The sequence below is a fragment of the Rhinopithecus bieti genome, unplaced genomic scaffold, assembly GCF_001698545.2.
Source record: "Rhinopithecus bieti isolate Rb0 unplaced genomic scaffold, ASM169854v2 scaffold_10685, whole genome shotgun sequence".
NCBI lineage: Eukaryota > Metazoa > Chordata > Mammalia > Primates > Cercopithecidae > Rhinopithecus > Rhinopithecus bieti.
The window spans coordinates 1632929-1650593 of record NW_016806950.1 but is presented as its reverse complement, the minus strand read 5'-3'; the positions used below and the strand labels follow the sequence as shown (position 1 = coordinate 1650593).

The 17665-nt window shown below is 45.9% G+C and overlaps 2 protein-coding genes across 2 annotated transcripts in view; both read left to right on the top strand.

Annotated features, from left to right (window-relative positions):
- MED1 (mediator complex subunit 1) overlaps positions 1 to 8037 on the top strand; it is a 51308-nt gene extending 43271 nt beyond the window's left edge. The window contains exon 14 of the mRNA XM_017879021.1: positions 1598 to 8037. Within this exon, the coding sequence (XP_017734510.1) occupies positions 1598 to 4847 (3250 nt within the window). The 3' untranslated portion in view covers positions 4848 to 8037. The remainder of the gene's footprint in view (positions 1 to 1597) is intronic.
- Positions 8038 to 10320: 2283 nt separating this feature from the next.
- Positions 10321 to 17665, top strand: part of FBXL20 (F-box and leucine rich repeat protein 20) — a 154284-nt gene continuing 146939 nt past the window's right edge. The window contains 1 exon segment of the mRNA XM_017879022.1: positions 10321 to 10626. Within this exon segment, the coding sequence (XP_017734511.1) occupies positions 10585 to 10626 (42 nt within the window). The 5' untranslated portion in view covers positions 10321 to 10584.

The following is a 17665-nucleotide window of genomic DNA, read 5'->3' as shown; positions in this document are numbered from 1 at the left end:
TTTTTTGAGACAGAGTCTCGTACTGTCACCTGGGCTGGAGTGTAGTAGCGTGATCTTGGCTCACTGCAACCTCTGCTTCCCGGGTTCAAGCAATTCTCCTGCCTCAGCCTCTCAAGTAGTTGGGATTACAGGCACCCACCACCATGCCCAGCTAATTTTTTGTATTTTTTTTTTTTTTAATTAGAGATGGGGTTTCACTATGTTGGCCAGGCTGGTCTCAAACTCCCGACCTTGTGATCTGCCTGCCTCGGCCTCCCAAAGTGCTAGGATTACAGGTGTGAGCCACTCTGACCAACCAAGATTTTTCTTTTCTTTTTTTTTTTGAGACGGAGTCTTGCTCTGTCGCTCGGGCTAGAGTGCAGTGGCCGGGTCTCAGCTTACTGCAAGCTCCGCCTCCCGGGTTTACGCCATTCTCCTGCCTCAGCCTCCGGAGTAGCTGGGACTACAGGTGCCCACCACCTCGCCCAGTAGTTTTTTTGTATTTTTAGTAGCGACGAGGTTTCACCGTGTTAGCCAGGATGGTCTCGATCTCCTGACCTCGTGATCCGCCCGTCTCGGCCTCCCAAAGTGCTGGGATTACAGGCTTGAGCCACTGCGCCCGGCCCAGCCAAGATTTTTCTAATGGTTCCTTAATTAAAATAAATTATGTATCCTTGTAATTGCCACATGAAGCTCCCAAGGAAGACATTTTCTTTGAGACGGAGTCTTACCCTGTCACCCAGGCTGGAGTGCAATGGGATAATCTTGGCTCACTACGACCTCTGCCTCCTGGTGGTTTCAGTGATTCTCCTGTCTCCCTTTCCTGAGTAGCTGGGATTACAGCCGTACACCGCCACAGCTGGCTAATTTTTTGTATTTTTAGTAGAGACACGGTTTCACCATGTTGGCCAGGCTGGTCTCAAACTCCTGACCCCAAGTGATCCACCCGCCTCGACCTCCCAAAGTGCTGGGATTACAGGAGTGAGCCACCACGCCTGACTTAAGGAGGCTTTTTTTTTTTTGAGACAGAATCTTGCTCTATCACCAAGCTGGAGTGCAGTGGCATGATCTTGGCTCAATGCAACCTCCGCCTCCCTAGTTCAAGCAATTCTCCTGCCTCAGCCTCCCGAGTAGCTGAGATTACAGGCACATGCCACCACACCCAGCTAATTTTTGTATTTTTAGTAGAGACGGGGTTTCACCATGTTGGCCAGGATGGTGTTGATCTCCTGACCTCATGTTCCAGCTGCCTCAGCCTGCCAAAGTACTGGGATACAGGCGTGAGCCATTGCGACCGGCCCCTAAGGAGGCATTTTCTTACTGAGTTCCATTATTACCAATTTTCTTTTAGTTCAGTTTGAAATTCAATTATCTGGACTCTTGTTTTATAGTTTGCTTTTGTTGTGTGATTCATAAGAGGCTGACAATTTTATGTTGGGTTAGATTTTTATAATGTATTTACCCAAAGCTCTGGTATTTGATAGAACTATTTTTGCCTTACAGATTATTTGCCCTACCTGAAAACTGCTTACTGCAAAACTCTGATGTTTTATCTAAATCTCAGGTCTCATTCAGCAGCTATTGCAATGTTAACTTTGTTGTCTTCCTTATCTTGCAGATGTATGTCCATCCCTGTGACGATGAGGGCTATTCGGAGGAAAGCTGAAACCATTCAGGCCGACACCCCAGCACTGTCCCTCATTGCAGAGACAGTTGAAGACATGGTGAAAAAGAACCTGCCCCCGGCTAGCAGCCCAGGGTATGGCATGACCACAGGCAACAACCCAATGAGTGGTACCACTACACCAACCAACACCTTTCCGGGGGGTCCCATTACCACCTTGTTTAATATGAGCATGAGCATCAAAGATCGGCATGAGTCGGTGGGCCATGGGGAGGACTTCAGCAAGGTGTCTCAGAACCCAATTCTTACCAGTTTGTTGCAAATCACAGGGAACGGGGGGTCTACCATTGGCTCGAGTCCGACCCCTCCTCATCACACGCCGCCACCTGTCTCTTCGATGGCCGGCAACACCAAGAACCACCCGATGCTCATGAACCTTCTTAAAGATAATCCTGCCCAGGATTTCTCAACCCTTTATGGAAGCAGCCCTTTAGAAAGGCAGAACTCCTCTTCCGGCTCACCCCGGATGGAAATATGCTCGGGGAGCAACAAGACCAAGAAAAAGAAGTCATCAAGATTACCACCTGAGAAACCAAAGCACCAGACTGAAGATGACTTTCAGAGGGAGCTATTTTCAATGGATGTTGACTCACAGAACCCTATCTTTGATGTCAACATGACAGCTGACACACTGGATACACCACACATCACTCCAGCTCCAAGCCAGTGTAGCACTCCCCCAACAACTTACCCACAACCAGTACCTCACCCCCAACCCAGTATTCAAAGGATGGTCCGACTATCCAGTTCAGACAGCATTGGCCCAGATGTAACTGACATCCTTTCAGACATTGCAGAAGAAGCTTCTAAACTTCCCAGCACTAGTGATGATGGCCCAGCTATTGGCACCCCTCTTCGAGATTCTTCAAGCTCTGGGCATTCTCAGAGTACCCTCTTTGACTCTGATGTCTTTCAAACTAACAATAATGAAAATCCATACACTGATCCAGCTGATCTTATTGCAGATGCTGCTGGAAGCCCCAGTAGTGACTCTCCTACCAATCATTTTTTTCATGATGGAGTAGATTTCAATCCTGATTTATTGAACAGCCAGAGCCAAAGTGGTTTTGGAGAAGAATATTTTGATGAAAGCAGCCAAAGTGGGGATAATGATGATTTCAAAGGATTTGCATCTCAGGCACTAAATACTTTGGGGGTGCCAATGCTTGGAGGTGATAATGGGGAGAGCAAGTTTAAGGCCAATAACCAAGCCGACACAGTTGATTTCAGTATTATATCAGTAGCCGGCAAAGCTTTAGGTCCTGCAGATCTTATGGAGCATCACAGTGGTAGTCAGGGTCCTTTACTGACCACTGGGGACTTAGGGAAAGAAAAGACTCAAAAGAGGGTAAAGGAAGGCAATGGCACCAGTAATAGTACTCTCGCGGGGCCAGGATTAGACAGCAAACCAGGGAAGCGCAGTCGGACCCCTTCTAATGATGGGAAAAGCAAAGATAAGCCTCCAAAGAGGAAGAAAGCAGACACTGAGGGAAAGTCTCCATCTCATAGTTCTTCTAACCGACCTTTTACCCCACCTACCAGTACAGGTGGATCTAAATCTCCAGGCAGTTCAGGAAGATCTCAGACTCCCCCAGGTGTTGCCACACCACCCATTCCCAAAATCACTATTCAGATTCCTAAGGGAACAGTGATGGTGGGCAAGCCTTCCTCTCACAGTCAGTATACCAGCAGTGGTTCTGTGTCTTCCTCAGGCAGCAAAAGCCACCATAGCCATTCTTCCTCTTCTTCCTCATCTTCTGCTTCCACCTCAGGGAAGATGAAAAGCAGTAAATCAGAAGGCTCATCAAGTTCCAAGTTAAGCAGCAGTATGTATTCTAGCCAGGGGTCTTCTGGATCTAGCCAGTCCAAAAATTCATCCCAGTCTGGGGGGAAGCCAGGCTCCTCTCCCATTACCAAGCATGGACTGAGCAGTGGCTCTAGCAGCACCAAGATGAAACCTCAAGGAAAGCCATCATCACTTATGAATCCTTCTTTAAGTAAACCAAACATATCCCCTTCTCATTCAAGGCCACCTGGAGGCTCTGACAAGCTTGCCTCTCCAATGAAGCCTGTTCCTGGAACTCCTCCATCCTCTAAAGCCAAGTCCCCTATCAGTTCAGGTTCTGGTGGTTCTCATATGTCTGGAACTAGTTCAAGCTCTGGCATGAAGTCATCTTCAGGGTTAGGCTCCTCAGGCTCGTTGTCCCAGAAAACTCCCCCATCATCTAATTCTTGTACAGCATCTTCCTCCTCCTTTTCCTCAAGTGGCTCTTCCATGTCATCCTCTCAAAACCAGCATGGGAGTTCCAAAGGAAAATCTCCCAGCAGAAATAAGAAGCCGTCCTTGACAGCTGTCATAGATAAACTGAAGCATGGGGTTGTCACCAGCGGCCCTGGGGGTGAAGACCCACTGGACGGCCAGATGGGGGTGAGCACAAATTCTTCCAGCCATCCTATGTCCTCTAAACATAACATGTCAGGAGGAGAGTTTCAGGGCAAGCGTGAGAAAAGTGATAAAGACAAATCAAAGGTTTCCACCTCTGGGAGTTCAGTGGATTCTTCTAAGAAGACCTCAGAGTCAAAAAATGTGGGGAGCACAGGTGTGGCAAAAATTATCATCAGTAAGCATGATGGAGGCTCCCCCAGCATTAAAGCCAAAGTGACTTTGCAGAAACCTGGGGAAAGTAGTGGAGAAGGGCTTAGGCCTCAGATGGCTTCTTCTAAAAACTATGGCTCTCCACTCATCAGTGGTTCCACTCCAAAGCATGAGCGTGGCTCTCCCAGCCATAGTAAGTCACCAGCATATACCCCCCAGAATCTGGACAGTGAAAGTGAGTCAGGCTCCTCCATAGCAGAGAAATCTTATCAGAATAGTCCCAGCTCAGATGATGGTATCCGACCACTTCCTGAATACAGCACAGAGAAACATAAGAAGCACAAAAAGGAAAAGAAGAAAGTAAAAGACAAAGATAGGGACCGAGACCGGGACAAAGACCGAGACAAGAAAAAATCTCATAGCATCAAGCCAGAGAGTTGGTCCAAATCACCCATCTCTTCAGACCAGTCCTTGTCTATGACAAGTAACACAATCTTATCTGCAGATAGACCCTCAAGGCTCAGCCCAGACTTTATGATTGGGGAGGAAGATGATGATCTTATGGATGTGGCCCTGATTGGGAATTAGGAACCTTATTTCCTAAAAGAAACAGGGCCAGAGAAAAGAAACTATTGATAAGTTTATAGGCAAACCACCATAAGGGGTGAGTCAGACAGGTCTGATTTGGTTAAGAATCCTAAATGGCATGGCTTTGACATCGAGCTGGGTGAATTAGAAAGGCATATCCAGACCCTATTAAAGAAACCACAGGGTTTGATTCTGGTTACCAAGAAGTCTTTGTTCCTGTGCCAGAAAGAAAAGGTTAAAATACTTGCTTAAGAAAGGGAGGGGGGTGGGAGGGGTGTAGGGAGAGGGAAGGGAGGGAAACAGTTTTGTGGGAAATATTCATATATATTTTCTTCTCCCTTTTTCCATTTTTAGGCCATGTTTTAAACTCATTTTAGTGCATGTATATGAAGGGCTGGGCAGAAAATGAAAAAGCAATACATTCCTTGATGCATTTGCATGAAGGTTGTTCAACTGTGTTTGGGGTAGTTGTCCATTTGAGTCATGGGCAAATGAAGGACTTTGGTCATTTTGGACACTTAAGTAATGTTTGGTGTCTGTTTCTTAGGAGTGACTGGGGGAGGGAAGATTATTTTAGCTATTTATTTGTAATATTTTAACCTTTTATCTGTTTGTTTTTATACAGTGTTTCATTCTAAATCTATGAGGTTTAGGGTTCAAAATGATGGGAGGCCGAAGAGCAAGGCTTATATGGTGGTAGGGAGGTTATAGCTTGTGCTATAGCATCAAGCTCAAGCAGATTAGTCAGAGCCCGCCTTTAGAGTTAAATATAATAGAAAAACCAAAATGATATTTTTATTTTAGGAGGGTTTAAATAGGGTTCAGAGATCATAGGAATATTAGGAGTTACCTCCCTGTGGAGGTATTGACTTGTAATCTCATTTTCCTTTCAAAAAAAAAAAAAAAAAAAAAAACTAAGGTGGCTTGTTGGGATGTAAACACGTTTTCAGATGCAGTAAGGTTTAGTGTAGGACAGCCTTCCTGACCCAGTGGCATGAAAACCATTACAGAATTAATAGTTCTCCTGTTTCCACAATGTGCCAAAAGTCTGCATCCCAGCATTTTGTTTGCAGGAGAACTGATGCCATTCCTAAGAGCTGGACTCATTGTTTCTCTTCATCACAAGGAGAAGGAGTCCAAACTTTAAATCACTCCACAGTATGCTCCCTGAGATAAAACAGTAACAAATCCGCAGCCATAGTTCACTTAAAACAATTTCAAGCTCACTTGAAGTAATGGGGGCCTGGAATGCTAGGTGAGCATGAAGATAAACCCTTGCTACTATGTAGCAACCCAATTGGACCTTTTTGGAGAAATAGGTCTGAGTCTGGATTCTGGAGGACATCAATAAGAGCCCTTCACATAAAAATATAGAAATCCAGGAGACTGTTTTGAGTGCAACAGAAGTTCTCAGTTTTGGAGGGTCCTCTCAAAATTCTGCGGCCTTACTTTGATATTGACACCTGCACTGTGCCATTCCTGATTATTCCATTCAGGATCTGTATCAGTGGGATGGGGCATGGTCCCCAGCACAACTCTTCTGGGTTTAAAAAAAAAAAAAAAAAGCCAGGTGATTCCTCTGTGTGTTATGTCATAAGTGGAGTGACTTCATCATATATGGAAGAAGATTTCTATATTCAGCTCTTTCTGCAGGTTGGAGTCAGCATAGAGTTGGAAAATCAGCTTTGGCTTTCTTTCCTGTCTCATTTCCTCTAGTGTTCTCCTTTTTATGGTCATCAGCTCTCAACAATTCTGCCACTTTTGTGTCCCAAGGTAATAAGATGTAGGAAACAAAACATTGCAAAGTGGAGCAAGAAAAGTTATCAGTTACCATATCAGAGTCAAATGTCTTGGGTGACACTAAGGAGGATATGGGCAGTTGATACCAGAGTGCTTTATCTTGTGATGTTGATACAGTAGCAGCTTCTCAGACATTCAGCCAGGTTGGATTTCTCACGAGTTTGTCACCTAGTTTTGAATCCTATCCAGTTGGTTTCTGCAGGAAAAAAAAAAAAAGTTACGTGGTTTTTAAAATTTGTTCTGGGTGGGGAAAATCTTACGGGGAATGTACTGAATAGTATCAGGGGCTCAGCTCCCCCAAGCAGGGCCAACAATACCAAAATGAGTAAACTGGGAAGCTTTTCTCTCTTTCTGTCTTCATCCCAGATCAAAGAATCCCGAGTTAGGATCTGGATGAAGGATAAGCCCCTGAATTGTCGATGGGCTCACCCCCACACTGACCCAGCATCTGAACTTGCTTAACAGGGAGCCGGGGCTAAACTGCTTCACCCTGCCTGAGAACCAGGGAGCACTGCATTTCTCCACAGGGTGGAGGAGAAGAGGCAGAATAAACCAAGCCTGGGACACCTCCCTCCTGTCTAGGTGTACTCATTCTTCTGTTTCAAAAGAAGGCAAGGACATGAAGTCAACTTCTACCTATCTTCTGCTGCTGGTGTCTTACGTATTCTCAGTTTGACCTGATTCCTCTTCTGTCTTTTGGCTTAACATTAGGGGTTCTTGGTCTTAACCTGCTCTGATGTACATGAAGATTTCAGGTTCAATGTCAATGTGTCTTAAAACAGAAGTATTTTAGTGGGTGGGGGGTGGGGTGGTGGGGACAAACCGCAGGATATAATTGCCAAAACCAGGCTTGAGGTTGGTGACTCTTGAAAGATTTTCCTTCTTCAGGCCTAGATCGGAAAATTAAGTGCAGCAATATCATGAATTCTCAGAAGCCCTTTCAGGAAGCCAGTGAGTCATACAGTATCCACAGTTGAGTCACTTCAAGATGTCAGTATAGGAAACATTATTCACAATCCTTGGGCAGTCTCATTTTTTTTTCCTTCTCCCCTCCTCTCCTGCCCCCCATACATTTCTATCCTTGAGTTAGTTTTTGGAGGGGCAGGAAGTACTTAACATCTCAGAAGCTAGATTGGGAAACATGTTCAGCTATAAGAACTGAGCTTAAAATTTTGAGTTTAAAAATGTACATCAGGAGCAGCTGGGGAGGGTCTTTTTTAAAAAAAATCTTTCAAATTTGGTTTTCTGTGCATATGGCCGTTCTGTAAATACTTTGGGGTTTTTCATTTTTTTGAAAGTAGATGAAATCTGTTGTGGGATTTTTTTCCCCGAAACATTACAAAATAACCTGTTTATTTACATGCAAATAAACTTCTTTGATAAAAAGTAATTTGCCTGTGTGTAATAAAATTTTAGACTTTGAATACTTTTTTCATTTGTTCAAAACTCCAGTCAATTTTAAAGTCAGTCAAAAGCAAATGTCTTCCCTGAGTACTACTTGAAATGGGTCCACTGGAATGGGTAACTGACAGACCTGTGCAACTTGCCTTCATTCTATTAATTTCTACCCTTTGCCAGTGTTACTCACCAAATGCATCAGTAGTTTTTGCTGGGAGAAAACAGCTCTTAGATGAGACAGAATGGAAAAGCTTTTTCATTCCACTGGCTGAAGTTAAGCAAAAACATTAAAAGTACCTGGAACAGGAGGAGAAGACAGACCTGGGTTTGTGGGCCTGAGAATGAATTTTCTGAAGCTAGGTCCCTGGTTTTACGAAGCCCCCTCTAGGATTAATAAAAAAAGGGGAGGGGGGCGGTCGTGGTGGCTCACATGAGGTCTGTGATCTCAGGACTTTGGGAGGAGGCTGGAGGATCACCTGGGCCCAGGAATTGCAGACGAGTCTGGGCAACATAGGGAGACCCTGTCTCTACAAAAGAAGAAAGATCCCAGCATTCTGGGAGGCCGAGGTGGGAGGATCACTTGTAGTCAGGTGTTACTGACCAGCCTGGCCAACATGGCGAAACCTCGTCTCTACTTAGCCAGGCGCGGTGCGGCGCACTTGTAATCCCAGCTACTTGGGAGACTTGAACCTGGGATGCGGGGGCTGCAGTGAGCCGAGATAGTGCCACTGCACTCCAGCCTAAGCGACAGAGTTGAGCCTCTGTCTCAAAAAAAAAAAAAAAAAAAAAAAGTTTGTACAGTGCTTTAAGAGTTTGGTAATATGCCCTCCAGCTAAAATATACCTATTCTTAAAGATCTGCAGCACTTGTTGCTCTTGTTAATTTCTTAGATGCATAACAAGTCAGTCGCTAAAACCACTAATTAAAAGGGGTGTGAGGAAGACCAACTCATAACTGCTTTGGAAGCATACAATTAGCAGTGCTGCTGCTCCTACCAGGACTGCTGGAATTTATTATACAGTTTCTAATAGTTCACGCTTAGGACATGATTTTGTAGTTTGTTGCTCATAGAAGGGGCAACACAACTACAAAATCCTGGGTTATTCCTTCGTGGAAATTTGGTCATAAATTCTGAGACTGTGAAGGCCAGACTTGTTAAAATAATATAATATGATGACACAGATCAGCTTCTATACGAGCCCAGGAGTATGATGAAGTGTTTCTTTCCATCGGGAAAACGTCCCCGCCTACTCGCTCACACACGCTTGTTTCTCCCGCCAAAATGACGTCAGGCCGAGGCCCTCACCAAACAGCGCCCTAACTGGCGGACAGGCAGGCTCTGCAGCCCATTGGGCGTCGGCGGCAGCCGAGCAGGGAAAACCAAAGGCCCTTCGGTCTCGCCCGCCCCACCCCCGGCCAAAAGAAGGGTTGCCCGGCTCCGGCCCTGCACCCCCGACCCCCGGCCCCAGGTGCAGCTCCGCAGCCATCCCCGGACCAGGACGGGCACTCGGCCTGCCGCTCAGCGCAACCAGCCCTCGCCCTCCCGAGCCATGCACAGGGAGACAAGCGTCCGGCACCGGCCCCCCAGGCCTCCCTGCAGCACCCCGTAATGTAATACACTCGGGTGGGGGAGGCGGCGGCGGCGGCGGCAATCGCGGAGGCGGCGGCGGCGGCGGCGGCAGCGGCACTGCCCCAATCTAGACACATCCAGAAAGAGGAGGAAAATGGCTCCGAGCAGGGACCGCCTGCTGCACTTTGGGTTCAAGGCGACAGTGAGTGACAGGGGAAGGGAGCTGGGTGGCCGGGAAGGGTGTGTGTGCCTTACAGGCTTCTGGGGAACAAGTAACGAGGAGTTGGGGGCGCGGGCAGAGGCTGAGGTTCTGTGCAGGTGGGTGCGTGCCTGTTTGCCCGCGGAGGGAGGAGAGGGGGACAAGGGGCAGAAGAGGGGCCCCGGCGCAGAGTGCGGTCCTGCTCTACTCTCCCTCGCCGGTCCGCGAGCACGCGCGCACTCGCACCCACCCCACAGACCCCTTTTCCACACGCACAGGCACTTCCCTGCCTCGCCTTCTCCCGATGGGCTAGCCTGTCTCGGAGGCGCAGGGGGTCGTGCCGCCGCCGCGCTCCGGCTGCTCCTGGGCGCACCGTCAGGGCCGGTCCCGTGTGGGGGAGGGGTGGTCTCGCGCCGCCGCCGCGCTCCTCCTCCTCCCACCCCTCCCCCTCCCCGGCGCTCCGAGGCCCGGGCGGCTCTGTCCAATGAGCAGCGGCGTTGCTGGCAGGTGGGGAGTGTTTTTGTTTTGGGTTGAAGTTGAGGCTGAGGAGAGAGCCAAGCTAGCGACGTGCAGTCGTTGCGGCCGCTGTCGCCACAGGAGGTGGTGGAGGCCCAGCCGGAGCCGAGAGGTCTCTCGTTCCCGTCCCACGGCTCCGGCCTCACCCCTTCGGCGCCTAGTCCCCGTCCCGGAACTCCCGGGCCTGTCCTGGGCCCCAGGTCTGTGCACTCCGCTCGCCGCAGAGCCCGGCCCGGGCCGCACCCGCCGGCCCCATGAGGAGGGACGTGAACGGAGTGACCAAGAGCAGGTTTGAGGTGTGAGCTTGGGGGGCTCAGGCGGCTTGAGGACAGGTCGCGCTCTCTCATCCCAAAACGTCCGCTCCGCAAGGAGCCTCCTCCCTGGCGGTCGCCGTCACCCACCCACTGGCGAGGCTGCCAGACTCCGCTCCCCTTTCTTGGCGACCCGAAAGCCCAGCGCAGCCGGCTGCCCCCAGTCCCCTTGCCGATTCGCCCCCGGTCTCTTCCCACCGGCGGGCCCCGGCAGGGGATTAGCTCGGGCGCCCTAATTCCCCCCTCCCCCAGGATCGCTCAGCTTTCCATTCTTTACACAACCCTTGGCTTGCCTCCTTCCACCCAGCCATCACGGCTCCGGTCCACCAGAGCCTGCTGCTTTTCTCTCTGCCACTTTCTTCGTGACGCGTTTGTTGTCTATTGAGGGAGGAAATTAGGGGATGGATGCCATTTCTCCGAGTTTGAGACCTTGGTGAAACTAGGGAAGTGGGGGCGGTAGTCTGGGATGATAGAGGCGACCACTGGTTTTCGGTGCTGTGTTTGGTTTGGGTATTGTTCTGATACTTCCTCTTCTTCCCCGTGTGGTCTGTACTTCTGTAGCTCATTGTTTCTGGGAACCCTTGGATGTCTACATGCTTTGAGATTGGAACGAAAGTTCAGCAAATCCATTCCGGTCTGTCTTTTAGAAACTTTTTCTCCTCTAGCGAGGGAGGTTTACTGTCCTGGAATTGAGGAGTGGAAGGTCTTGAAAGCGTCTTTAGAGAGTAGTCCTCGTGCAGGAAAGAGATTCCTTTGGGAAGTGAAGTATTGTAACTACTGATGAATTATAATAGTGTAACAATATACTGGAAGGTTCCTTGAGGGTCAAGAGAAAGAAACTTCTACAGGAAAAGTAAATGTCACCTGGTCGTTTCTGGCAGAGAACCAGGCTGACCTGGGATCACTCACAGCTCAGTGGACAATCTCACTCGGTGTTTTTCTTCATCTCCATTTGAGAGATGAAATTGTAAGACGGCGAGACAAAAGTTTAAGAAACTGGACAAGTAGGTGCAGGGAGTGAAAACTTTTAAGGGTTGTCAGTTTAATCTATTATTTGATATCTTATTATGCGAACTGGAAAATAATTTGAATTGATCCACGAAGATCAAGATAGGAAGTGTTTGGGGTGAGTTTAAGTTCAGAGCTACAGTGTTACTGTTGTACTCGAAGAGTGGAGAAAATCAAAGAATTGGCCTTCTTAGAGTTTTAGTATTTAACTTGATCACTAGAAGAAGATATTATGGAATATATTATTTGATTTTTAATAGAACATTGGATGACCCTCATGTACAGAGTCCAACTAAAGTTAATTTACGGTGGTTTCGTATTCAGTAGTACTGTAAAAATCCAGAATGTCACTAAAATTACTGAATAGATATTCAGCAGTTAACAGGAATCTTGAAAGGCAGTTCCAGATACTGAAGATTTGAGTCGGGGACAGTCTTTTGCCTGTGGAATTAGCTCTTTATCAGTTTGCTATTCATTTTAGGTTGAATAATTGTTGGAAAGTATTCTCTTGTGTGTGCTTTAAAATTACATTGCTATTTTCTGTTTTTATAATTCTCATATTTTAATTTACGGTCTCTGTAGGGGTGGCATACTGTGTAATAAAGTGCTAAGAAAATTTGTTGCTTTATTAAGAGGTTTCTTTTTAACTTGTAGCTGATGTAGCTGGCAACTAAAGCTTTCTAAATATGATCTGAGAAGGTAAAAAAAAAGAATAAGGGGGGGAATCCTTCTTGGACGGTTTCATGATTAAATGTTTGTTTATAAACTAAAAGCTATTCACTTAGTATGATGTGACGTGTTCCACGCCAGAATACAGATGAGAATGGCTACAAATGATAGTGTTAATGAAGTTCATTGAGTATTTCTTAAAACCATTTACCTCTTTATTGACCTAATTTACAAGGACTGAGACAATTAGTAATTGGCTTCTTAGGAAGTAGTAAATAAACTTATTGCTTATATGTTGAAAATATTTTAAATATTTACTTTCAGTCAATAAAAGATACGTAAATAAAGCAGATCTAAACATTTACATCAAATGATATTTTAAATCCTCAAGATTACAGTCTGCTTCTTAAAGAACTGATAATTTTACAACTGTAAGCAGATAGCAGATCTCTCACTGAGAATTTTTGTGGATGCATGAAATCTTTATATCACATAATAGCTAATCTCAAATTATGGCTGTATAAGATGTATTTTTCTTGGAGAAAATAATTGAAGCTCTATGATTTTTAGATAGTTGGTTCATTGAAATCCTTTTATAGGTGTGCTTTTATATGTTGTAACTGGAGGCCACACACCTTAAATCTCCCACTCTGGGTTAGAGCTATATATATAAAGAAAGAAGTTTAAGTTAAAACCAAGGGACCAGGTGAGGTGGCTCATGCCTGTAATCCCAACACTTTGGGAGGCCGAGGTGGGTGGATCACAAGGTCAGGAGTTCGAGACCGGCCTTACCAACCTGGTGAAACCTGGTCTCTGCTGAAAATACAAAAATTAGGTGGGCGTGGTAGTGGGAGCCTGTAATCCCAGCTACTTAGGAGGCTGAGGCAGGAGGCGAATTGCTTGAACCCAGGAGGTGGAGATTGTAGTGAGCCGAGATTGTGCCATTTTACTCCAGCCTGGGCGACACAGCAAGAGACTCCATCTCCAAAAAAAAACAACAACAAGGGAGAGAGTACCTGTTAGCCAGATGTGTAGCATCTTGTAGAATAGCCAAAGTAGATGACTACTGAATAAAGAGTCTCTACTTAAGAGATCGAGAGATGTGAAAATTCATGTTTTCCTTGCTGTGTCACCTGGGCATTAAATGTATATAGTAATAACCCTTGTAGGTTAAGGTAGTATGTGCTGAATTGTGTTAGTCACTTAATTAAAACTTACCATTCAGATATTTTTTGTTATATTATTTATAGTAAACTTTGTAGCAAATTTTAGTAATTTTCTTTCAAATTTAATGATGGTTATTGAACACTTCCTGCATGCCGGACACTGAGCCAGATGTTTTACCTCGGTTATCTCTAGTTTTTGTTTTGTTTTCTTTTTTCTTTTTTTTTTTTTGAGATGAAGTCTCGCTCTTGTCCCCAGGCTGGAGTGCAGTGGTGCGATCTCAGCTCACTGCAACCTCCACCTCCCAGGTTCAAGCGATTCTACTGCCTCAGCTTCCCGAGTAGCTGGGATTACAGGCGCCTACCACCACGCCTGGCTAATTTTTGTATTTTTAGTAGAGATGGGGTTTCACCATGTTGGCCAGGCTGGTCTCGAACTCCTGACCTCAGGTGATCCAGCCACCTTGGCCTCCCAAAGTGTTGGGATTACAGGCGTGAGCCACTGCGCCCGGCTAGTTACCTCTAGTTTTACTATTCTGTTTTACACTTGAGGAAACTGGAGGCCTGAGAGGTTAAGTAAGGTGTTCAAATTGCACAACTAGTAAGTGGGGGAGCCAGGATTCCAATCTGCATTTTTTTTTTGACTCCACTGTCATCCTGCTTTGTTTTTAGCATAACTAGCAAGAAGTCTATAAAATTTGTAGAAAAGAGCTTTTCTTTTTTTTTTTTAGACGGAGTCTTGTTCTGTCGCCCAGGCTGGAGTGCAGTGGCCGGATCTCAGCTCACTGCAACCTCCGCCTCCCGGGTTCACGCCATTCTCCCGCCTCAGCCTCCTGAGTAGCTGGGACCACAGGCGCCCGCCACCTGGCCCGGCTAATTTTTTGTATTTTAGTAGAGACGGGGTTTCGCCGTGTTAGCCAGGATGATCTCGATCTGCTGACCTCGTGATCCACCCGTCTCGGCCTCCCAAAGTGCGGGGATTACAGGCTTGAGCCACCGCGCCCGGCCGAAAAGAGCTTTTCTCAAGTTCATCCATTATATTTTATTTTGTATTTGCTACTCCTGGGCTCAAGCGATCCTCTCCCCGGCCTCCCAAAGTGTTGTGATTACAGGTGTGATTACCACACCTGGCCACCTTCATTTTAAGTGCCATAATTGATATTATCTTAACACTTAGTGAGGTTAGTGTTTAAATATCTAGGCTAGCACTTGAGTCCAAGCTTAGGTTTCTTTCAGTTAAGCCTCTCCACTTTGTCGTACTCTTAGTGGCTTCATTATGAGGATGTAGTACTGTTGGAGGAAAATTCTATCTTAATGGGTTTATTAAAAAGCTTAACGTTAAAAAGTAATCATAGTGGTAACATTAACTGACATTCAGATACCGTTTTACAGTTTAAACAGTGCCTGGAGATAAGAACCCGTAAGTTAGAAAGTGATATGCTCCAATTTGGGTATTTTGAATCCATGTTCATTATGGTTTTTCATTACACCTCACTGCCTTTCTTATAAATCTGTAATATTACATGCAACCTGTAACCCTAGCATGTAATAGTTGTTTGCCTACTTGCTTCATTTTATCCAAAGTAACAAAAATCTGGCTGGGCATGGTGGCTCACGCCTGTAATCACAGCACTTTGGGAGGCCAAAGCGGGCGGATCACCTGAGCTCAGGAGTTTGAGACCAGCCTAGCCAACATGGTGAAACCCTGTCTCTGCTAAAAATACAAAAATTACCTGGACATGGTGGCGTGCACCTGTAGTCCCAGCTACTCCAGCGGCTGAGGCATGAGAATCGCTTGAACCTGGGAAGCAGAGGTTGCAGTGAGTCGAGATCATGCCACTGCACTCCAGCCTGGGTGACAGAGTAAGACTGTCTCAAACAAACAAAAAACAAAATAACAAAAATCTTAAAATGTGGCATGACAAAAGAGCATACTACATTGTGAGTGAAGAGACCTGGATTTTTTTTTTTTTTTTTTTTTGAGCCGGAGTCTTGCTCTGTCGCTCAGGCTGGAGTGCAGTGGTGCGATCTCAGCTCACTGCAACACCGCAAGCTCTGCCTCCCGGGTTCACGGCATTCTCCTGCCTCAGCCTCCCGAGTAGCTGGGACTACAGGCGCCCACCACCATGCCCGGCTAATTTTTTTTATATTTTTGGTAGAGACGGGTTTCACCGTGTTAGCCAGGATAGTCTCAATCTCCTGAGCTCATGATCCGCCCGCCTCGGCCTCCCAAAGTGCTGAGATTACAGGTGTGAGCCACCACGCCTGGCAAGACCTGGATATTAATCTTAATTTTTTGCCAGTAACTAACTGTAACCTTGGTCATTTCTTTTTCTTTTCTTTTTTTTTTTTTGAGACGGAGTTTCACTTTTGTCTCCCAGACTGGAGTGCAATAGTGCAGTCTTGGCTCACTGCAACCCCTGGGTTCAAGGGATTCTCCTGCCTCAGCCTCCCGAGTAGCTGGGATTACAGGCACCCACCACAATGCTTAGCTAATTTTTGTATTTTTAGTAGGGATGGGGTTTTGCCATATTGGTCAGGCTGGTCTTGAACTACTGACCTCAGGTGATACACCCATCTCAGCCTCCCAAAGTGCTGGGATTACAGAGGTGAGCCACGACACCCGGCCTGGTCATTCTTTTTACTTTTCTAGCTTGGTGATTTCCCTCTTCTGTAAAGCAAGGGAATTAGAATCAATCACTAAGGTACCTTTTTTCTGGAATCCTATGAATCTGTGATTTTTGAATAAAAGCAGAGGATCATATTTCCCTGGCCATTTTTTCTGAAACAGCCACTATAATATTTAAGTTTGTAGGCTCAGTCTCAGAATACACTGTTAACACTGAAATAAAGACGTTTTTATCCATTAAAACTTTTATCGTCTAATTTAAAGAACATTGTGCATAGAAAATAGCCATATTTCCAAATTGGTACGTGTGAAAATGGTATATATTTTTCCAGTGGGTGACAGTAATTTGTTTCTTTTGAAAACCCTTGCAATGGGATTGAGTACTGGTAAAACTAAGGAATTTTGTTTTTTACACTCTAGCAATTGATTTGAAAGCAATTATCTAACTTATAGAAAATATATATCAAAGGCCTGGGCATTTTGGACCCATTCAATCTGTCCTTTTTGAACAGTGTTATTGATGTTTCTTTATTGCATAATCATGGGTCCTTTTACCTTTTATTTATTTATTTTTGAGACAGAGTCTCACTGTGTTGCCCAGGCTGGAGTGTAGTGGCATGATCTTGGCTCACTGCAGTCTCCACCTCCCAGGTTCAGGCGATTCTTCTGCCTCAGCCTCCTGAATAGCTGGGATTACAGGGGCGTGCCACCACGCCTGGCTAATTTTTGTGTTTTTAGTAGAGATAGGGTTTTGCCATGTTGGCCAGGCTGGTCTAGAAGTTCTGACCTCAAACAATCCGCCCACCTTGGCCTCCCAAAGTGCTGGGATTACAGGTGTGAGCCACCACGCCTGGCCTACAAGTGGTCACACTTTTAAAGTCTTCTTATTGTTCAGGTCATTTGTCAGTTTTAACTGTTAGTGTTGATGATGCTTTTTAATCCTAATTTTAAAAAAAATCTATCTCTTTTCATTCCCAGAATTGTCTGTTTTCAAATCTTTATCTCATTTTTCTTGTAAATTTATAAGTGCTTGCTTATAGGCCAAGGATCTCATTCCTGCTCCTTAGGTTACTGTTTCTCAACTGGTAACATACGGGAAACTGAATTAAAAAATTCAGTATCTGGCTGGGTGCAGTATCTGGCTGGGCACTGTGGCTCGGGCTTGTAATCCCAGCACTTTGAGAGGCCAAGATGGGCGGATCACTTGAGGTCAGGAGTTCAAGACCAGCCTGGCCAACATGGTGAAACCCCGTCTCTACTAAAATTACAAAAATTAGACATGTGTAGTGGCGGACGCCTGTAATTTCAGCTACTCAGAAGGCTGAGGTGGGAGAATCGCTTGAACCGGGGAGGTGAAAGTTGCAGTGAGCTGAGATTGTGACACTGCACTTAAGCCTGGGTGACAGAGTGAGATTCCGTCTTAAAAAATAAAAAAGCAAAAATTCTGTAATCTCAACACTTTGGGAGGCTGAGGTGGGCTGATCACGAGGTCAGGAGTTCGAGACCATCCTGGCTAACACGGTGAAACCCCATCTCTACTAAAAATACAAAAAAA